This window comes from Equus przewalskii, chromosome 28 (assembly GCF_037783145.1).
Source record: "Equus przewalskii isolate Varuska chromosome 28, EquPr2, whole genome shotgun sequence".
Taxonomy (NCBI): domain Eukaryota; kingdom Metazoa; phylum Chordata; class Mammalia; order Perissodactyla; family Equidae; genus Equus; species Equus przewalskii.
The window spans coordinates 2,977,094-3,001,268 of record NC_091858.1 but is presented as its reverse complement, the minus strand read 5'-3'; the positions used below and the strand labels follow the sequence as shown (position 1 = coordinate 3,001,268).

The following is a 24,175-nucleotide window of genomic DNA, read 5'->3' as shown; positions in this document are numbered from 1 at the left end:
ATGTTCTAATTCATTTCATATTCACAACAAACCCTACCCGGTAAGTATTATTATTATCCCCACTTCACAGATCAAGAAACTGAAGAACAGAGTAGCTGGGTAACTTCTAAGGTTACGCAGCTTATAGATGTCAGAGCTGAGTCATGAAACCAATTTGGCTTCACTAAGTATGCTGCTTCATCCCCAAAAGCTAATGACTGATCAATTTTTACATCTGGAAACCCAAGCTATTTATATATAATTTTATATGATTTGTCCAATTATTCCTGGGAAAACAAACCATTCACTAAGTTTGTTAAATTATAAAAATTTAAATAAAAGGCTACTCACTGAAACGTTATTTTTGGTTAAGTCTAAGAATCTCTCACTCTCTTTTTTAAAAATTCTTAGTGTGAGGTATGAAGGCAAATTTCTCTTAAAGAAGAAATGTCCCCCTTCCATTTTGACCATGTGTCAGGTTTCCAATCTTAAATAACAGCTTTTGGATAGGTTACAGAAAAGAAAATCTAAAGCCAATTGGGATTAAGTGGCTGCCAAAGTATGCTGCTATCATGGACATTTAAAAGCTACCAGTTTCCCCAAATGTAAAAAGATGAACTGGACTAATATGTCCCCAAGATTCCTTCTAGTGCTGGAGTTCTATGAATCTAAAAACAGAAGGTATAACGGTCTCTCAAAACATACCTTGAGTATTCTTGAGGATATGGGGAAGAGTACCAGGTGTGAATTTCATACTTCCCAAACTCAATGACAGAGGGACAGCGGACTTGTGGATCAGGGGGACCAGTCACTCCAACTTTCTGTGCAGTCAAAAAATACATTACAAAAGTTAGCTAAATTAAATACACTGAGATAGATAACAAAATGAACCAAAAAAATGATTTGAAACTAAACATTGTCTTCTCAGGATTCCTCAGGAGAACAAAAAATGTCAGGAACAAGCTAACAAGTTTGGAAATAACCTGTATTATTCTCTCAATAGAACATCCAAATGAAGAACAAAAATGCCAATAAATCTCTTAGAACCAAATGCAGCTGATGTCACTGCATTTTTCATATTTGATAATACTGCAAATACTTTCTTCAACTAAACTCACTCCCTCGATGACTTGATTATTAAAGAGAAACTGCTGGCATCTGGGGATATCAGATAAAGAACAATTTTTAACCGGGAGAGGGGGGGAGTGCTGCACACTTGCCAAGGTCATACACAGAGTGTCTCAACTGACCACACGGGAAACGAGCTACTCAACATGCGAGCACATGGAGAAAACAATGATCTTCTGGTTTGGGAAAACAGACATTTAAGAGCAATATTAAAAGAATATGACAAAACAAGTATCAAAAGAGTCTTCAAAATTCATTTCACACTGCCCCTAAAATTTATTAGTTCTTCACAGATTTGCCCAAGGAAAAAAAATACTGTTATACACACACAGTTATCCCTTTTATCTACCTTCTGTTTATAATGAAAACAATCTCTATGCCCCTCATCCCTGCAATAATCTGAACTACAGTATCTTAAAAAAGAATAACTTATAAAAGCCTTTATGACTTCTACACGAACAATACAATATAAGCTATTGCTAAAGACTACAAAGATCAGGTTTCAAAACCTTAAATTCAAGGGCAATTTGATTTGCTCTGCACCCAATACAGCAACAGACTCATATATACATACATGTATATGTGTGCATATATTATGTATATAATTATAATATATACAATATATATGTATATTTATCATGGATACTCTATAAACATTAACTGACTTAAGAGCTAGAATTTAGCCTTATCACCCACAAGTATTAATAATTCCTCATCAAAAGAACAACCAAAATTACTCTTCAACTTTATGCTCTAAAAACCACTGAGAGATTATTAAAAGTCCCTTGTTGGAGCCCATAAACACACATACACATCTTCTAACAAAACTAAAAAGATTTTATTCACTATTTTTATATAATTTCATTTAAGGAAAAGGTTCTTCACAACTCATTTGAAAACTCTCCCTGGTCTTTCCACCTGTTCCTTTTCATAAAAGGCCAAGGGACTCATCTCAGGTTTCATACTGGAATATAGCCAGGTGCAACCTCAACCTCTTCCTCAGACTCCTCAAAACAAAAGACAAACAGCTACGAGCTGGATAAACTGACTTATGACACCAAGGAGTATTGGTGCTCTTCCAAATACAAACATCACAAGGAAATACACAAGACAGGATTAAAATAAGATTTTTTCATTTCTCAAAACCAAAATAAAACTCTGTAAAAAGATTTTAAAAACATTGTTCTTTAAACTACATTCCAGAAAGAAGTATTCTAATTCATAAAGTAGTATCTTTTAACCTATCTTCACAGCTCAAAATAACAAGAACAGTGGTATAGAAAACATCAGAATAACCAAATATCAGAAACCAAATCTAACTTCCTGAGCCTACTATCAAGGAGGAAGCACAGAAGTTGAAAGCATGCACCTGCTGTGGCACTGCCTGTTGTCGGAGAGCTTTCCCATCAGCTGCCCGTCGCTCTTCCAGGTGGATGCCCAATGTGAAAGCAGATATCCAGTTCCAGTATAATTGTTTGCACATCACCACAACTCAGCAAGTCTGTGTAAAACTAGACTCAGGGCAGACTTCCCCGCCACCTTCACCTACCCTCACCTTCCTGCACTGTGAAGTGTTCTGGCACATGCGCTCACCTACCTCTGTCCTCCACCACCTCCAAATCCCTTGTGAAGGCCTCATGAGCCAGTGTTTCCGTTTGTTAAGGTTTAGAAGTTAACAAAGGCTTCAGGCACTGAGGAAGCAAGAGCTGCACCTAAGCCACTCATTAACCCAGTCCTTGCCAAAATCAAATTGTCAAATCTGAACTACAAGGTCACCTTTGCTAGATCATTTTATTTTTAAATTTCAGCCAAAATACTCTTTTATTAAACATGCAACTTTCCAAAGAAGCAAGAATCTAATATAATCAAGAGCACAAATAATTTTTAAAACTTTTAACTCCAGTTCTGTCACCTTGTTCCCTCCTTCTCATGTGAATATGCCATCTCTAAAAGATAACATACACTCCAGGCCAGAATAGATCTTTTAATCTAAGAAAGTAAGGGGGGCACTAAATGCACCACTAATTGGGCTAAACCGAAAGATAACTTAAATACGCCTATCTAGATAATTAAACTTTTATTACTAGCGGTTTATGAAAAAAGATTCTCTTCTGCAAAATCTCCACTTTCATTAAATGACTTATCTAATTCCAATTTCTAACATATACAAGCCACTCCTCTCAGAAGGAGAAGCTTCTCTCAAGTCCACATCTGGTACAAACATGATAGAAGCTACTCTCAAGTCCACATCTGGTACAAACACGAAAATTACAACTGCTATCGACACAGCACTGCTCCCTTCCCCTTGCCTCCATTAGACAGCTCTCCCTTGATCTTCCTTTTCCATTCTCCATGGGGGAATGACACTTTGAGGTGGGAGTGGAGGGTAGGACTGCATCCTTATTATCAGTATGAGAATGTGAAATCTGGGGAGAAGAGAAGTCTTTCTGGTGTTTGAAAATTTCCCATAGAAAGGTTATAATAATAATTCTGTTCATTAGGGATTAAAAGTTACATGACGAAAGAGATATGTAAGAATGAGTTCATCTGCTCCAATATGGAAAGAGCATCAACTTAAGGAATAAAGAGAATCGGTATTTGAGGAGCACCACAGAGCCAGACTCTGCACCTTATACAGTTATCTCATTTAATCCTCACAATCCATTCCTCAAAGTAGAAAACAATACGCCCGCTTTACAGATGGGAAAAAAAACATGGCTCAGAGAAATTAAAAGGCAAAAAACTCCAGGATAGGAATATCAAGAGTGAAGCATAAAGACAGAAAAGAACAAAAAGGATAGAGGTGAGATACGGCGTATGTGTAGTCCTCAACTAATGTTCTGAATTCCAAAAGTTTGTGTGTAAGTTTTTTTGAGCTGGAGCTTATTTTCCAAAGAAATGAAGTTACAAGTTCACACACTCTTATCTTAAAAGCCTTGGAACAGAATGCTTTGGAATCCTGAAATTTTCTGATATTGGAAAAGTATTACAGGGGCCGGCCTGGTGGCGCAGCAGTTAAGTGCGCACGTTCCGCTTCTGGCGGCCCAAGGTCCGCCGGTTCAGATCTTGGGTGCGGACATGGCACCGTTTGGCAAACCATGCTGTGGTAGGCGTCCCACACATAAAGTAGAGGAAGATGGGCACGGATGTTAGCTCGGGATCAGGCTTCCTCAAGCAAAAGAGACGAGGACTGGCAGCAGTTAGCTCAGGGCTAATCTTCCTCAAAAAAATAAATAAATAAAAAAGGAAAAAAAAAAGAAAAGTATTACAGTACCTATATGTATCTTAAATCAACAGCCTCATTAGAATTTGGGGTAATACTCCACAGTCAGACACATTAATATTTCTTTAGCTAGGCAGATGAATATTCACATTAAATGGGATAAGTAAAGAATATATATACTTTCACATCAGTTCAGATCATGTTTTGCCAACAAAAGTTTAGGTAAGTGAGATCTTGCTGTAAAATGAGTTATAAATTTTTTTTTCATTCTCCAAAGAAGATATACAAATGGCCAATAAACACATGAAAAGATGCTCAACATTACTAATCATTAGGGAAATGCAAATACAAACCACAATGAGAAACCACTTCACACCCATTAGGATGGCTATCAAAAAACAAAACAAAACAAAACAAAAAACCAGAAAAGAACAAGTGTTGTCAAGGATGTGGAGAAACTGGAACCCTTGTGCATTGCTGGTGGAAATGTAAAATGGTGGAGCCACTACGGAAAACAGTATGGCAGTTCCTCAAAAAATTAAACATAGCATTACCATATGAACCAGCAATTTCACTTCTGGGTATATAAAACAATTGAAAGCCAGGACTCAGATATTTGTTCACCCATGTTCACAGAAACGTTATTTACAATAGCCAAATGGTGGAAGCAACCCAAGTGCCCATCAATGGATGAATGGATAAACAAGATGTGGTATACATACACAATAGAATATTATTTAACCTTTTTAGAGCTTTTTTATTTCCTAAGAAGGAAAGTCTGACACATGCCAAAACATGGGAAGATGTTATGCTAACTAAAATAAACCAGAGACAAAAGGACAAATATTTTATGGTTCTACTTATATAAAGTAGAATGATGATTGCCAGGGACTGGGGAAGGGAGAAATGGGGCGTTATTGTTTAACGGGCACTGAGTTTTAGTTTGGGAAGACAAAAAAAGTTCTGGGGACGGATGGTGGTGATGGTTGCACAAAAACGTGTATTTTGTGTACAACAATGTACTTAATGTCCCTGAACCATATTCTTAAAAATAGTTAAGATGGTAAATTTTATGTCATGTATATTTTACAAGACAGCAGTCCCCCCTTATCCATGGGGATACATTCCAAGACCCAAAGTGGATGCCTGAAACCACAGATAGTACTGAATCCTACCTATACTATGTATTTTTCTATACAAACATACCTATGATAAAGTTTTTAAGTACAGTAAGAGATTAACAACTACTAATAAAATAGAAAAATTCTAACAATATAGTATAATAAAAGTTATGTGAGTGTGGCCTCTCTCTCTCAAAATATCTTCCTGTACTACACTCACCCTTCTTCTTGTGATGATGTGAAAAGACAGGTCAGGAGGAGGATCATCTGCTTCTGGACCACAGTTGACCATGGGTAAGTGAAACCGCAGAAAGTGAAACAAGAATAAGGGGGCACTACTGTGATTTTTTTTTTAAGTTTTCAGGACTCTGCATCTCAGACCTGTAGATGTGACTACAGACTACTTCCTGTCTCTTTCTTTCCCTACGCCTTTCTGTTCTTCTACAGACATCTCCTTTGCTTTACCATTAAACATTGATAAAATCTAGGATTCTGTCTTCAGCTCTCTTATCCTTTCCCTCCACAGGACCCATAATACAGTGATCCTACCAGCTTTTCACTCTCCTTGTGCCCTCGTTCTCCTTCTCCAGCTTAGAATCCAAGGTCTTTTATTGTACCTTATCTTTGCATATATCCTTAACTTCCTTGCTTTCTCCTGATTCAACAATAAAATCCCAACTCTGGTTAAAGTCAGTTCTCTACATAACTCAAGCTGTCACTCTCATATCTGAACATGGTTAGAGAAAAACACAGAACCATGCTGACTAGTCTTAATTTGTAATTCATAACCACTAACCTCCAATGGGCTCTTGATGCTTCCCTACTCCATTCGTTCTCTCATTCTCCTAAAAGATTATTTCACATTTTCTCCTATCTCCTTAAGCCTCCAACACCTCTTACCTCATCTTCAATTTCAACCAATGCCTCTGCTTCCTACTACGTTAGAAAACTAGGAAGCAATCAAAGGAGAACTTCCACAGCTTTCCACAGCCACATCTGTAGTCTACCCTCTATGCCTATGTACCCTGCCTTTCCTTAATACTATAGCTAAATTGTCTACACTCCTATCTAAGGCCAATGCTTCCACTTGTACGTTAGATTACATCCTCTCTTACCTACTCAAAGACATCATTGCAAAAATTTTCCCTTCTCTCTTTTGCATCATCAGGTTTCTCTCCATTAGATCATTCCTATCAGTATAAACATAACTGTTATTTCTCCCATATTAATAAAAATGTATACCTTCTTTTTGCCCTCACATCTCCATCCAACTACTATCACTGCAAAATACTTCAAAAGAGTAGTCACATATTACTTCTATAACCAATTTCTCTTCTTCCATTTCTCCTTGAACTTGCTCCTCCTCCCTCATCATGAAAACTGTCTCTCAAGATCACTTCCATGTTACTAAACCTGATAGTCATTTTTCAGTCCCCAATTTACTTGACCTATCTACAGAATTTCCCATTCATTCCTCTTGAAACATTTTCTTCACTTGGCTTCTAAGGAACCATAATCTCCAAGGTTTTTTCTTACTTCATTGGCCATTCCTACTCAGTTTCTCCAATCTCTAAAAGTTGGAATGTCCCAGGACTCCTCAAAACTCTTCTTTGGTGATCTCATCTAGTCTCATTCCCTTAAATACCACCAACTGGCTAACAAGTTCTAAATTTAAATTTTCAGCCCAAGACCTGTGCTTTGAACTCCAGACACATATATCCCACATTCTACTTGATATCTCCCCTCTTGAATACCTTATAACAATCTCAAATTTAACATGTCCCAAATCAAACTCCTGATCTTGTTTTCCTCAAACCTGCTCCACCTATATTCTCCTCTCAGTAAACGGCAACTCCCTCCTCCAACTGTACTCTGGCATCATGCTGATTTTTGGTGTTCATAACCATCCAATCCATCACTACACCTTCAAAACATAATCAGAATTTCAATTCCACCACTCTCACTATGATCCAAACCACCATATCTCTTACTTGGGTAATTCTAATAGCCTCCTAAATTCTCTCTGCTTTTGCATCTCCCCCTTCAATTTACACAGAAGCCAGAGTAATCCTTTAAAAGCTATGTCAGATCATGTCACTCTTCTGCTCAAAATCCTCCAAGGGCTCCTATGTCACTCAGAGTTAAAGCTATAGTCCTTTTGATGGCCTAGAAGACCCTACAAAATCTGGCCTCCCATTACCTTTCTGTCCTCTCATCACCTAAGTGTATTCTCACTCAGCTCTAACCACACTGGCCTTCTTGTACTTCCTTGACCATTCCAAGCACAAATTCCAGTTCAGGGCCTTTGCATTTCTGCTCCCCTGCCTGGAATGCTATTTCCTCTGATACCCACATGGTTCACTGCCTCACCACCTTTAGGTTTCTGTTAAACGTCAGAAAGACAGTCTCTAACCCAACAATTTAAAACTGTACAAATCCATCCTTTCCCTCTGAATTCTCTCTCTCCCTCCCTTCCCTGCTTTTTCTCCAGAACACTACCACAGGGTATACCATTTACTTTAACCCAACCTCACCCCAATTAAACTGTAAGTTCCTGAGAATAAGGAGCTTTTTTAAATCTGTTTCGTTCAGTGTTGTACCTCCTGTACCTAACACATGGTAACCAGTACTCAGTAACATTTATTGTTAAATCAATGTTATCTATGATCATAACTTCAGCTATTACCTATGTGCTGATACCCTGGCAAATCTCCTACCCAAAGCCCTCCTGACTTCCATATCCATATATACAACAGTCTACAAAACTTCTCCATTCTAGATTTCACACAAGCCCCAATTTATGTAAGCCTGGTCTCTTCCTCTATCCAAAAAAACTCCTCTTCCCACAGTTAGTATCATCATCTACTCAAAACAGAACAACACTGGGAGACCTATTTGGTTCCACCCTCTCCTCCAACCCCGACTCAACCCAACACTGTATCTTTTCCATTCTATCCTAAATCTTTCTCAAAATCTCTGCCTACAGTATCTCCTTGGCCTTCATTTAGGCCCTAGCCACTTCTCATTCTGACTACTGTAATCATTGGACTGGTAGATGTCCTTGTTCAGGTCATCTTCAATCCATTGCTCACTGTATTGTCAGAGCAGAGTTTGTACATGCAAATACGATCATGTCACCCTCTTTTAAAAAATTCTTCAGTAGCTCCTCAAGAGTTACTTAACTACTCTAAAAAGCTACTATAACTAAAAACTAAAGTACAAACTCCTTAATATGGACCATAGGATCTTTGTGATCTGGTCTGAACTCGCCTTTTCAACCTCATCTCTTACTTGAACTCCAGCCAAACAAACCACATGCAGCTCCAAGGGTTCATAAGCTTTCTCATACCCAAACTGTTCTATTTTTAAAGTCTTATTCCTCTCATCCAATAGTAAATTCTTATTCATGCCTTCCAACCCTGCTCAAATATCACCTCCTCGATGAAGACTCCTCTAACATCCGTAGACAGATGCCTTCCTGGTCATTCTCACTGCATCTTATGCATATCTCTATGACAGCATTATACCATAAACCAGTAGTTAAAAGTTAAGGATGTGGAGTCAGACTGCCTATGTTCAAATACTGATCCTAATACTTAATAACTATATAACTCTTAGTAAGATAATCCTTCTAAGGCTTTAATTCGTTCATCTGTAAAATGAGCAAGTAATAACAAGGCTGCATTAAATGCAAAATATTGATATATAATGCTGAATGTAATACCTGGCACACAGTTAATGAGTACCTATCACTAACCACATGGCTTTAATTATTTGTTTATAAATGACTCCTCAACTGGATGGCAGAGACACATTTTTCTATTTATCTACGTATTTCTAGCACCTGCCACTAAGGTAGCAAGCAGATGCTCACATTTATCTAGTGCTCACTACATGAATGACACACTAAGCACTTTGCAAATATAAACTCACTTAATCCTTTCAACAAACCTATTAAGTAACTTGCTTGACCAAGGTCACTCAGCAGAGATAGGATTTGAACAGTGCAGGCTGTGTCTAATACCTCAGCTCTTAACCACTATCTTAATAAATACTCAGTAAAATTGTGCTAAATTGTCAAATGAAAAGAACTCAAAATACATCTAAACAGACTTCATTTTTTTAATTTTTCTTTCTGCTTTTTCTCCCCAAATCCCCCCAGTACACAGCTGTATATTTTAGTTGTGGGTCCTTCTAGTTGTGGCATGTGGGACGCCGCTTCAGCGTGGCCTGATGAGTGGTGCCATGTCCGCGCCCAGGATCCGAACTGGCAAAACCCTGGGCCACCAAAGCAGAGCGTGTGAACTTAACCACTCGGCCAACGGGGCTGGCCCATAAACAGCCTTTAATATGTGACTTACAACTAATGGGTGAATGCGTTAAGACACTAAAACAGCCCTCCACTCCCCATCCCTAATTTCACCAGTACCGAGGAGAAGTCACCCCAACAACAGAAAAGCACTCATGGGGACACCTTAAAATCCTGGCACAAGACTGATGTTCTCTTACTAGCTTTCAAAATCCTCCAAAATCCAGCCCTAAACTAGTAATTCAATATATATCTTACCATTGTCCAACAAATGTCCACTCTGTTTTATCTCTCAAACTAAACTACAAGCAGTCCTTGCTTTCCCTGCTGTCATGTTAACTGAAATTTATGCACATCAGAACTGAGATCAGATCTCAGACACCACAGAAGTGAGTAAGCATGGACACAATTCTGATAGGCATGTTTCCATTAACTCAGTGCCATGAAAGCAAGGACTGTCTATTATAATACCTGTATGGGAAGCTATTGCGTTTTCTACATCATCTCCACAGTGTGACTTGCACATAGTAGGCCCTCAAATACTTTTTAATCTGATGGACCAATAATCACAATGCCTCTTGTATTAATAGTAGTCAATTATCCCTCAAAGCTGAAGTTAATGTTTATTTCACCTGGTAAGCCCTCATTTTCTCAATTTACCTAAATCCTTAATCATCCTTTAAGCCTACTTCTTCTGTGATCATTTCAGATTACATCATTTCTTACTAATCTTAGTATACTGTGAACATATGGAACAGTCTGTATCATTTAATACAGCGAGTTACATTAATTGATACTCTATGCCACTGTTTACCTTCCTATGTATCTTTTCTTATTTGCATTCAGTCCATACCTTATGATTTTGATGCCTCCATAACATTTTTTTACAGAGTAATGCAGGATGCTATTCTGATTAAGGACATAGGATTTGAAATCACCACTGGCCTGAGTTCTAATTCCACCTCTGCCATTACTAGTTATATAACTTTAGGAAACTCACTCAACTAAAAGTCTTGGTTTCCTCATACATAAAATGAGGATAACAATCTTTACCTCATAGGGTAAAGAGAGTTGTTGAATCTAGTTTATTTCATTTCTAATAACTGTTCAATTCTTTATCCATAGAAGAAAATTATTTCAATAGCCCACACAGATTTCAAAAATGCTATTAACTTTCTAGTACCACACACACAAAAAATCAAATCCTTCAAAATTAGAAAGTATTAAAATTAGTAGGGAAATATAACATGCGATTTGTTGATATTTTATGTAAAAATCATTCCATAAATTTCAAAAAGGCTGTTATGCTCCAACGGAATGAATGAATACAAATGCTTCTTTCTGGTGATAGAACTTTTAAGGAAAACCATTTCCTCTAAGCTCATGAGATCACTGTTGAAATAAAATTCCAGAAGAAAAGCCTGTACTACCAATTTTTTTTGCTTCTATTTTTCTTTTCAGAGGTGGCTCTTTTCAAGGAAGTGTTCATTGTTTAGCTAATGATGGGACACAGTACCAGGCAAACTATATCCTTACTTCCCCTGAAATTAAAAAAACAAAATCAAAACCAATTAATGGATGATCCTTTTTGATAAAAATCTTGATAAACATTTCAGTAATTCTTGACTTAATTAGATAATACACCAGATAAACTTTAATTAGTTAAGATAATCACCACAAGTAAATATTGGATTTGCTTTTTTCAGTATGTTTCCTACTAGATGGTAAGCTCTATGAGCATAAAATCTATGTCTTACTCACAGCCCCTACATCTAGTATGGCTTCTAGAAGAAACCATAATAGGCACCCAATAAATGATGGGCTGTTGGTCGGATGGATTCCAGTATTAACTCTTTTATCATTTATCTCTTACTAGTGCAGCTGTACAACTGCCTAAGACCATGTAACAAAATCTTCCTGCAAAATTTTTGAAACAAAGGTTGAAGCAGCCTCTACTATACCATATCTAGGTCTTTATGAATGCTTTTATTATTCAAAACATCGTCTAATCTAATCAACAGTAACTTCTCCAGTTGCCTTCAACCTACATTCTCTATTACATTAAGTCAGAGATCCTGGGAGTCATCCTTGATGACCTCTTGCTCCTTCAAACTACATATCAAATCTATCACCAAGTTCTGCTGATTCCATCACTAAAATATGTTCTAAATCCATCTACTTCTCTCCCATTTGCGCTGCCACCTCTCTAGTATAAACTACCATCTACTTTCATCTGTATCATTAAAAAACTTTCTAAACTGGTTTCCCTGCTTCCACTCTTGCCTAATTTCAATCCATTCCTCATACAGAGGCCAAGAAAAAGAATTTAATGCAAATCTGTTCCTGCTACTTCCTTGCTAAAAATCATTCAATGGTTTCCCACTACAATTACAACAAAAACCCAAATCCTAACCTATGCCCTCAGCCATGTCTCCAGCTTCATCGTGTGTGACTCTTTTGTTCATTGTACTCTAGTTATACTGGCCTTCTTTCAGTTCCTCAAATTTACCAAGTTCTTTTAACCTCAAGACATTTACACAGGTAGGCCCCTGTGTCTGGAACACTCTTCTCTCTAGCTCTTTGCCAACTTTCTATTCATCTTTTAGGTCTGTGTGTAATTTACTACTTCCTTAAAAGAGGAATACCAACTGCCAGCATTTAGATCAGCAAGTTCCTATTACAATCTCTTAATGCATTCTTATTTTCTTCCTATTACTTATCACTTGTAATTACAGATTTGTAGGATTGTTTATTGTGTCTCTTTCATGAGACTGCAATCTTCATAAAGGTAGAATCTATGTCTTTTTGTGCACCCTATAGCTCTAGTAGCACACCAGGCACATGAATACTAAATGAATGAACCTCATGGAGAAACCATCATCAGAATTTTAGTGCACTGCCAATAAAAATAAGCACAAATTAGAAATGGATAAATTCTTGGACTCCTACAATCTCCCAAAGCTCACTCAAGAAGAGGCAGACAATTTGAACAGACCAATCACAAGGAAAGAGATTGAAACAGCAATCACAAACATCCCAAAGAATAAAACCCCAGGACCAGATGGCTTTCCTGGGGAATTCTACCAAACTTTCAGAGAGGATTTAATACCTATCCTTTTCAAGCTATTCCAAAAAATTAGGGAAGATGGAACACTTCCTAACACATTCTATGAGGCCAACATCACACTGATACCAAAACCTGACAAGGACACCACAAAAAAAGAGAACTACAGGCCAATATCACTGATGAACATAGACGCAAAAATTCTAAACAAAATTTTGGCTCCCAGAATTCAGCAATTCATCAAAAGAATCATACATCAGGATCAGGTGGGATTCATACCAGGGACACAGGGATGGTTCAACATCTGCAAATCAATCAATGTGATACACCACATCAACAAACTGAGGAATAAAAACCACATGATCATCTCAATAGATGCAGAGAAGGCATTTGACAAGATCCAACAGCCATTTATGATAAAAACTCTGAACGAAATGGGCATAGAAGGAAACTACCTCAACATAATAAAGGCCATATACGACAAACCCATAGCCAACATCATACTCAATGGGCAAAAACCGAACCTCATCCCCCTGAAAACAGGAACAAGACAAGGATGCCCTCTATCACCACTCTTATTTAACATAGTACTGGAGGTCCTGGCCAGAGCAATCAAGCAAGAAAAAGGAATAAAAGGAACCCAAATAGGGAGGGAAGAAGTGAAACTCTCGCTGTTTGCAGACGACATGATCTTATATATAGAAAACCCCAAAGAATCCATTGGAAAACTGTTAGAAGTAATCAACAACTACAGCAAAGTTGCAGGGTATAAAATCAATTTGCATAAATCAGTAGCATTTCCATACTCCAGTAATGAACCAACAGAAAAAGAACTCAAGAATACAATACCATTCACCATCGCAACAAAAAGAATAAAATACCTTGGGGCAAATTTAACTAAGGAAGTGAAGGACCTATATAATGAAAATTACAAGGCCTTTCTGAGAGAACTGGATGACGACATAAAGAGATGGAAAGACATTCCATGTACATGGATTGGAAGAATAAACATAGTTAAAATGTCCGTTCTACCTAAAGCAATCTACAGATTCAACGCCATCCCAATCAGAATCCCAATGACATTCTTTACAGAATTAGAACAAAGAATCCTAAAATTCATAGGGGGCAACAAAAGACCCTGAATTTCTAAAGCAATCCTGAGAAAAAAGAACAAAACGGGAGGCATCACAATCCCTGCCTTCAAAACATAACTACAAAGCTACAGTAATCAAAACAGCATGGTACTGGTACAAAAACAGGTGCACAGATCAATGGAACAGCATTGAAAGCCCAGAAATAAAACCACACATCTATGGACAGCTTATCTTTGACAAAGGAGCTGAGGGCATACAATGGAGAAAAGAAAGTCTTTTCAACAAATGGTGCTGGGAAAACTGGAAAGCCACATGGAAAAGAATGAAAATTGACCATTCTTTTTCACCATTCACCAAAATAAACTCAAAATGGATTAAAGACCTAAAGGTGAGACCTGAAACCATAAGGCTTCTGGAAGAAAATGTAGGCAGTACACTCTTTGACATCAGTATTAAAAGGATCTTTTCGGACACTATGCCTTCTCAGAGAAGGGAAACAATAGAAAGAATAAACAAATGGGACTTCATCAGATTAAAGAGCTTCTTCAAGGCAAATGAAAACAGGATTGAAACAAAAAAACAACCCACTAACTGGGAAAAAATATTTGCAAGTCATATATCTGACAAAGGCTTAATATCCATAATATATAAAGAACTCTTGCAACTCAACAACAAAACATCAAACAACCCAATCAAAAAACGGGCTGGAGACATGAACAGACATTTCTCCAAAGAAGATGGCCAATAGGCACATGAAAAGATGCTCATCATCGCTGATCATCAGGGAAATGCAAATCAAAACTACACTAAGATATCACCTTACACCTGTTAGAATGACAAAAATATCTAAAACTAATAGTAACAAATGTTGGAGAGGTTGTGGAGAAAAAGGAACCCTCATACACTGCTGGTGGGAATGCAAACTGGTGCAGCCACTATGGAAAACAGTATGGAGATTCCTCAAAAAATTAAAAATAGAACTACCATACGATCCAGCTATCCCCCTAGTGGGTATTTATCCAAAGAGCTTGAAGTCAGCAATCCCAAAAGTCCTATGCACTCCAATGTTTATTGCAGCACTGTTTACAATAGCCAAGACGTGGAAGCAACCTAAGTGTCCAGCAACAGACGAATGGATAAAGAAGATGTGGTACATATATACAACGGAGTACTACTCAGCTGCAAAACAGAACAAAATCATTCCATTTGCAATAACATGGATGGACCTTGAGAGAATTATGTTAAGTGAAATAAGCCAGCGAGAGAAAGATAATCTGTGTATGACTCCACTCATATGAGGAATTTAAAATTATGGACTAAGAACAGTTTAGTTGATACCAGGAGAAAGGGGGCTGGGGGGTGGGCACAAAGGGCGAAGTGGTGCACCTACAACATAACTGACAAACATTAATGTACAATCGAAATTTCACAAGATTGTAACCTATCAATAACTCAATTAAAAAAAAAATAAGCACAAATTAGAATTCAAATACGTACCTGTTTACTTCCTTGGTGCCAGATACATACATGGACAATCTTAAGTTTAATCAAATGCTGGAAGAAACTTCTAATTAGCCAGATTATTGTCAACAAATTTATATTGTCTCCATTGGGCCTCAGCAAGGCTCAACATCCCTTCTAACTTTCCTAGTCATCTTTCTCTTCACACTCCTATTATTCCAACTCCTGCCCCATTTCTCCTAGCAGAAAATTTCATTCAAATATCCATTCATTCAACAAATATCTACTGAGACTTTACCACATTCCAAGTACTTGGTATACAGCAATGACCAAAAAGAAAGTCATTGTTCTCAAGGCCCTTATATTCTAGAAATAAATATTTAAATTCAAGAAGTGATAAGTACTATACAGGAAAAGCAAGCAGGTAAAAGGACAAAGAGTGATATGGGGGGATAAACATATGCTACTTTAGTTTGGGAGTTAGGAAAGGCCTCTCTGATAAGGTGACTCATCAGCAGAGACCTAAATGGAGTGAGCAGTAAGCCAACTAGATATCCAGACTAGAGGAAGGGCAGTCCAGACAGAGAGAGCAGTAAGTGCGAAGGTTCCAAGGTAGGAGTGTACTTGGTGTGTCTGAGGAAGAGAAGGAGGCCTGTGGCTGGTGTGAAGTGAACAAGGGCAAGAAAGGGAAGGACTCGCCAAAGAGAGAGGCTGGCAAAAGATCATATTGGGTCTTAAAACAAGGATAAGACTTTGGTTTTTAAAAATTCTAAGCAAGACTGAAAGATGATGAAGGTTTCTGAGCAGAGGCATGGTAAGATCTAACTTAAGCTTGAAAATATTTACTCTGGCCTCTGTATAAAGAATATAGACTAGAGATTGGGGTGAGGAACAAAAGTGGAAGCAAGGAGATTAGTCTGGAGACATTACAATAGCCCAAGCAAGAGATGATAGTGGCTTAGACCAAAGTAATAAAGGTAGAAGTGGTAAAAAGTAGCCATATTCTGGATATATTTTGAAGGTAGAATCATTAGGATTTGCTGATGGATTGAATATGGAGTATGAGTTAGAGAGGGAAAAATCAAGGATGACACCACTTTGGGCCCAAGCAAGTAAAAGAAGAGAACTGTCATTTCCTCCCGTTCTCCACTAAAAGGAACTAGGGATTCATAGAGAAATGGCTCCATCCAAAGCTAGAACAATAAGAGCCTAGAACATATTGCTGTGGCCAAAAGTAAATAAGAATGATGGAATAAACAAATATTGAGTCATTATGTTACACACCTAGAACTAATATAATGTTATACACCAATTATATCTCAATAAAAAAAAATCACCAAATAAGTTGAATAAATTGGACAAAGTCACACATACAAAAAAAAGTCAAAGGTGAGGTAGGGATTAAAATTACAATAAACGTTCTCAATCTCTGGCTATGAAGGAAAAAAAAAAGGAATAAGAGAGATGTCAAAATGACACAGGGGCTGGCTTGAAGAAACTCCCCCTGCCCAAATCTGGAACAATTTGAGCATCAAAATAAATAATAATAGCTACAAATTATAACTCATAAAATAGAATCTACAAGTCTAAACAAAATGAGTAAACAAATGGGAAGAAGAAAAAGCTCTTCCTTCCAGAATGCCAATTAATAAACGTAAAAGAAATGATGGAATTAGAAAATCATCTGTTTAGCAGCCAACAAAGTAACAGTTTCAGGCAAGAATCACCACTGGATGCCAAATCTAATCAGTAAAAGTTTGATGAGAAACAGGATATTTACATGGTCTCAAAGCGTATTGTCACAAGATACTTAATAATTTTATAGAGAAGAAACATGGCAGAATACTACCTTAACCAAGTGATCAAAGTTAAAATCACTTGTAATGGAACAAATAAATACTACATGCCTCCTGATATAATGCACTGAGGAAGACACAACACCTCTGTGTTATTTCTGCCCAAAGTGTATCACCTAAATCTAAACATGATGAAATATAAAACAAGCTCAAAGTGTGGACATTCAGTGAAATTAATGACCTGCACTCTTCAAAAGTATCAAGGTCATGAAAGTTAAAGACTAAGGAACGTTCCAGATTAAAGGGTACTAAAGGACGTGACAACTAAATGAAACACACGATCCTAGACTGGATAGTGGACCAGAACAAGTGTTTTTCTTTAGTTATAAAAATGTTAGTGGTACAGCTGGTAAAACATGAATACAATCTCTAGATTAGATAATATACTTTGTGTTAAATTCTTGATTTGATGATCATACTCTCATCATGTACAAGAATGTTCTTGTTTTTAGGAAATACACACAAAAAAGTAGGAATAAAGGAGTATTAGCATTATGTCTGCAACTTTCTCAGAAAAAAAAGTGCTTCAAAAAAGGAAGAACTAACTACTCCGAGCTCCTTTGAATCCCCACTGAACTCCATGTAAATTTCTACCATAGTACCTACAATACTTTTGTTTTACTTATTGGTAGAGAATGAAATATGCCTTCAGATATTAAGCCCAAAGCAGAAGTTAGTAAACGACAGACCAACACTTGAACCTAGATCCATCCGACTCACTGCCAATACTCTGTTAAATTGTAAGATGATAGACTGCTGAGAAAATGTTAGCTGTTTATAGTGTTGTTTTTATTTTTCAAAAATACTCACATGATCTATATAAACAATCTATTCACCAACGGGTCTCTTAATCCAGAGTTTCACCTACACAACAGGAATCTCCAGCACCAGCCTTATCAATTCTTATTTTCAAGGTAAAAGAGAGAACTCGACTTGGCTTACATAGTGAGTTGGTGGCAAAGAAGGAAAAGACAAAAGGCAAATGAACACAGTCTGCAAGAGCCTTTGTGATCGAGCTCCTGCACTTTTCCAATCTCATCGCTTGCCATTATCTACACCCTATGTTCTCTATGTTTTCCACCATTTTCAAGTCTTTGCACTTCTGTTCCTTCTGATTACACAGGACCCCATTTCTCGTCATCCTGAGAAACTCCTACATATTCTTTAAGACCAGCTCAAATAGTATTTCCCCTCAATGAATCTTCCTCTGACCTCCCCAGGCAGAGAGAGATGCTTGACCCTATTCTCCCAAAATACCATGTATTATATAATTAAACTTTTCACATTAATGAAATTATTTATGACTAGTCTCTCTTAGACTATACTTGAGAGAAGGAATCCTGTCATTCACTTTGGCATCTCCAGCATCTGGCACATTAAGTAGGTTCTTTGTCTATACATTTATATCTTGCTATGTGTCACAAAGGATTAAGGTAGAAGCATTTAATAATTATTTCTTGAATTAATGAATATGGGTGTTTCATCACTCAAGAGAAACTTGGTTTTTGTTTGTTGCTTGGCTGGTCAAATCCCAAACTCTTCTTCATACATGTGACAGAAAATAAATAAACGAAGCTCATTTAACAGAGATAGTCAAAGCAATGTGTTTATCTACAAAACCAAAGCAGTCATGATGGGTTTGAAAGGAACACCTTAACTAGAACTATGTATATGCACAACTGTGTCTATTCACAGATCAGACGGATAAATAAATTGCTGTTACTGCCTTACCCACAATACAGTCATGCACTGCATAACGATGTTTTGGTCAATGACTAATTATATATTAGATGGTGGTCCCATAAGATTAGTACCATATAGCCTAGATGTGTAATAGGCTATACCATCTAGGTTTCTGTAAGCACAGCCTATGATGTTCACACAATGAAAGTGCCTAACGACACATTTCTCAGAATGTATTCCCGTCATTAAACGACATGTGACTGTAGAATTACTCCTGTTTCTCATCCATGAACAAACTGTTGATTGCACAATGTGAATATCCGACTGTACCTGCAGTGCTTGTTCCTGGATATCACGAAACAACTCCATATCTTTCTCAGTCATGATTTCCTGGCTCCCAAAAAGCCGTTCCTCACTTTCTTGTTTGCCATCCCAGCCATCCTGATTGTCTGCACATAAAGAAAGGGCTCACACGTTATTAATGCTATCCTTAGTTTAACACACAAACTAGAAAAAATTTCAGACGTTTTTATTTCAGTTTGAAGACCTTAATATTATTTATGTAACAGAGAGGACGACAACACTAAACTGCCTCCTAGAAAGAGCACCAGTCAATAAAGAATACGAACACATCATATCTGCCTCATAACGAAAAGCTTTAATTGTCTTAAAGCTTTTTAAAATATTACATAACTAAATTTAAACTTCATTAAAAGAGATTACATTTTAGTATATTACAATACATACAAAAGCAGAACAGGAAAAAGGTCTAAGGAGTATGAAATTTATTTTGAAACAGTATGGCTATAACACTTTTAGTACGAGTTTAACATGTCAACATTCAAATTCTTGGGTAGTGTGGAAGAAGTTTACGTTATAGGAAGACATAATTTTCATCACTTGGGAGCAAAATAGGAAAAATTTGCTCCTTTTAAAATTCTTGATGATCCTGCAATCTTCATAAGGCCAACACACTCTTATCTCAGCAAAAAGATAACCTTCATATTAGCTACCTTAACTGACGTCAAGAAGTAACAACTCCCCTCACATTCTGGGTGCCCTTTTAAAGCACAAACTCCACAAACCTGAGGATCACAGATGATAATCCTCTGGGTGAGTATGAGAAATTATAATAATCATCCACTAAATGATGCATCTTCCTCAAATGGGCAAAGAAATTAGTGAAAGGAGTATTGGGGGATTATGTAGATCATTATCCTTTGCATTTGAAGATGACACTGCTGATGGACTCACTTCCTCTTTGTATGAGTGTGGCTGAAAAGACCAATTAGTGACAGACAGTTCTTTTCAAATCAACCGCATATATAGGCTGTCTGTTATTCATTTAGTATAAGAAGAAAAAGGATAAGGACTCGTTGACAATATTCTCAAACTGAAAAATAAATACATATACTCTAAAGACACCATGTGACTTTAATGCCCCCTAGTGCATAACACAGACAGATGCAAGCACAGATCTAGCACAGCATTCAATGGCATTGTATCAGATGGTGCAGACTTGCTTAAACTCTACAATTCATAAAGAATATGATAAAGCCAATTAAAGCAAAAGCTCTCATCAATGCCTACAGCTCAATATTGGTTCTCCATATACTTTATACATCTGCCCCAATAATTTCTATTTCTAAAACTTTGCAGTAGATTCTTCTAATAATCCATCTCCTGTGAAATGGTTAATTCAAAAATGTCTTTCATTAGAATCTGCTTTATGAGATTCTTTCCTTCTAAGTCCAGCCTAAATGGCTTGCATATTTTCTTAGATAAACATGCTCAGATTGAAGCTTATCTACAGTCTACATAGCTGATAAAGACATGAAAAGTACTTCAATGCTTAAAGAGTAATTAGTTGATTGCCACTCTAGGAAAAAGTCAGTCAATACAGCATAAAAACGGGGACCTGACAATGATGAGGATTTTCTTGCTTGCACTGGACCAATCAACCGTTTATATAAGCAGGAATGACGGAACAGTGAATACAAAAACCAACAGAACATTCAAGGGAAGGAAATCAAAGTTAAAAATTCTCTTGTAGTATACGAGACACACCATACCTTTGGCTCATGTGATCTAAGATTCCATTCTTCTTCTTCTATTTTCCTTCTACTTTCCTAAGGGCCCTTTCTACTTCCTATACAAGGTTAGGTTCTCTAAACTCAAGGCACTCAACAGCAGAGACTAGTTTAAGCTTTAATTATCTGGACAGCTAAGCCAAGTTTCCTCCTCTGACTTGAATTATGTGCCACACTATAAAGTCTTCTTCACAGATGTTTTCCACTTTGAAAACTAGGCAAGTTAACCTGACACACAAGCAAATGGCCTGGAGCTATTGTTCTCTCTTTCCCTCTTTTTAAGTGTGATCCACGAACAATTGCAACTACGTTTCCCAAGATTTGAAGTAGAAAAATCAATGTTACCTTACCATGTTTGCACATATTTTGGTCTTTTCCTTATGCTTAGATCAGCAGCATTTTATCCACCCATACTCTTTCGAATTTCCTTCTGGGAATAAAGTAAGCATCAGGATGCTCATCACATGATTTATTTTGTAATTTAGGAAATGTAAAGTTATCCTTCATTCAAGGTCATAGTCCAAATTTCTACAGGCAGATTCTTTGTGGTTCTAAGAGCTTCTATTTGTCTGCTCTGCAACTTTATCCCTAGCCTCTAAACTCCTGCCATAGTTATCACTTTAGTATCATCTAAATAAGCATGTTTAATATGTTCTTATATTCCATAACCAATTTTTAATAATCAAATATAAATCTATTCAAGATAACTAGTGTCATTCCAAATAACACGCTTTTGGAATACTTTTTCTTTCTAACTGAACAAACTTTTACCTGTGGGCCAGTCTGAAGTGCTTGATTTTCTGTTGCCCTTTTTCCTGATTCTGTATTGCTCAGAGTAGTCTACCACCTCCCCTCGAGGCTTCCGCCCATCAGGGGAAGGGGTAAAGAATTTGGTAAGGCCATCAATGAGCCCTTTGGTTTTCTTGTTGAACTTCAAGGGGACATTGCTATCTCTGCAGAAGTCCAAGCCATCTATTCGCTCTAAATATCCTTCTTCTGATGACGATGCTGATTGGCTGGAGAGAGTGATTTTACGTTTCCGACCCCTTCCAGGGCCAGTTCGAACTTTGCTGAAGGGACCTTTTGATCTAAAGAATCAAACAGGGAAAAGGGTAACTATTAAAAAGAAATCTTTATAAGGTTTCCATTTAATATGTAACACATAATAAGTAAATAACACAGCTTTATAATAAAAATCTGTATGGTTAAGAATATTCCATAAACTATATTATATAAATCAGAAGTAGCATTATTATTAGAAACATCTATTTCTTGGAAGCCTAGTTATTTTACAGTGAAAAGAATCCTAGGTCAGGAGTCAGAAGGCATGTTTGAGTGATAATTTTACCACTTACTAGCTGTACATCTTGGACAAATCCCATTCTCTCTAAACATCAGTGTCTTCATCTGTAAAATGAGAGGTAGACCAGAGGACAACTACCACCCTTCCAGGTAGAAGGTCCTATGACCTCTGCACCAGCTCAAAGTTATGCCTTTACCTCTAAACCCAAGGACAGGTTACTCTCTGAAAGTCAGGAATCAAAAGATCATTTTATGGGAGAATTAAACCTTGATTTAAGATTTAAAATATGAACTACAATACTGGTTCTGTACATTTCAACCCGCAAATGCCCATTCACTTCAGTTATATCACTTTTAAGACAGTCTTAAGTGTAGAAAAAGGTGGGTAAAATTTTTGAGAATAAAGAGAGGTTCACAGGCCTAGAGGTATTTTACATCATCAAAGGTGAATTACTAGAGATACTCAAAAAAAAGACAATTAGTGACTGAATCTTGCCCCACCTCCTCCAGACATAGCCCAGTTTCCTAGTCCATAAGGGATAATTATATCCCTGATTTCTGCTAATAGATGAAAAGCTTACATTATTTTACATCAGGACACAGAAACAGGACTTAGCTGTGACCTCAATAGAAGAAGCTATTCAGTGATTTGTACACCTAATAAAAATAAAACTACCAAGACTACATCAGGAGAAGAATCTGTGAAATGCTACAATAACATAATTTTTTCGTTCTTGTTTTTCATGTAAGAGAAGCAATATAAGGCAATGGTTAAGAGCCAGACTTTGGTGCCAGACTACTTGGATTTTAATCCCAATTCAACACTTATTACAAACTTACACAAGTTAATCACTATCCTGTAGTTTCCTCCTTTGAAAAATGAGAGTAATAAGAGCACCTATTTCAGTGGGTTGTTGGGAGAACTAAATGATTTAACATGAGTAAAGCACTTAGAACAGTGCCTTGGTACTTTATTAAAGGGCTCAAAAGGTGTTAGCCATTATTACTACATAAAAGTGCGAGTTCTATGAATTGAAACTTTTTCATAAAGCAAACAAGTGAATCCTACACTATAGAGAAGACCCTATCCTTTTCTCCCCTCACCTTGCCACAAGTACAACTTACACCGTGTTTTGTTTCTTTAACCTGTTTTTTGGACGTCCTATTGGATTAGCATAGCGCCGTTTTATCTGTGCCGCCTTCTTCTGTAGCAGTTTTCGTCCTTTTTTCCTAGGTCGACATATTTGACATATCCACATGCCTATTAAGAAAGAAAATTCCACATAACAGCACAATAGATATAAATACACTGACAGTGTTCAGATACTCTAAGCCAGGAGTTGTTAACTTCTTTCGGGTCAAGGACTCTCATTAGGAATCTGATGAAAGCCCCCCAGAAAAATAAACACAAAAGTAAATACACACAAAATTCTACAAACAATTGGCAGAGATTCACAAGTATTCTGAAGGCCACATTGAAGTCCACTGATCCTCAGTTAAAAATCCCTGTTCTGGATCTAGCACTCAGATATTGGTTTCTAATTACCATCCTACAAGAAAAGAAGCCAAGATTCCATAGAGTAATGGCTCATTCCAGGAGTACAGCAGGAAAAATACAACGAATATCTTGTGGTGCCAGAAAATGAAGTGCTCAAAAGATGATGCAGGCATGTCAAAAGGACACTGTAGCCAACCTGAAAGAGCTCCCAATAGCCAAATCTGGGTCAATCTGAGAAAAAACAGAAATAATCACAGCAATAGCTTATAATCCATAGAATAAAATAAACATCCATGAGTCCACAGTGCTATAAATAATTGAATAAACAAATAAATAAATGAGAGAAAGGGACGGCTCTTCCTTACAG

The 24,175-nt window shown here is 37.1% G+C and overlaps 1 protein-coding gene across 3 annotated transcripts in view; it reads right to left on the bottom strand.

Moving 5' to 3' along the window:
* The window catches only part of KAT6A (lysine acetyltransferase 6A), a 111,890-nt gene that overhangs the window by 22,775 nt on the left and 64,940 nt on the right, over positions 1-24,175 (bottom strand). For 2 of the 3 annotated variants that reach the window (XM_070598761.1, XM_070598763.1), the window contains 4 exons: positions 23,436-23,571; positions 21,780-22,096; positions 19,249-19,367; positions 685-800 (listed from right to left, as the gene is read on the bottom strand). In XM_070598761.1, coding sequence (XP_070454862.1) covers positions 685-800; positions 19,249-19,367; positions 21,780-22,096; positions 23,436-23,571 — 688 coding nt within the window. The remainder of the gene's footprint in view (positions 1-684; positions 801-19,248; positions 19,368-21,779; positions 22,097-23,435; positions 23,572-24,175) is intronic. The other variant, XM_070598762.1, reaches the window with a different exon arrangement.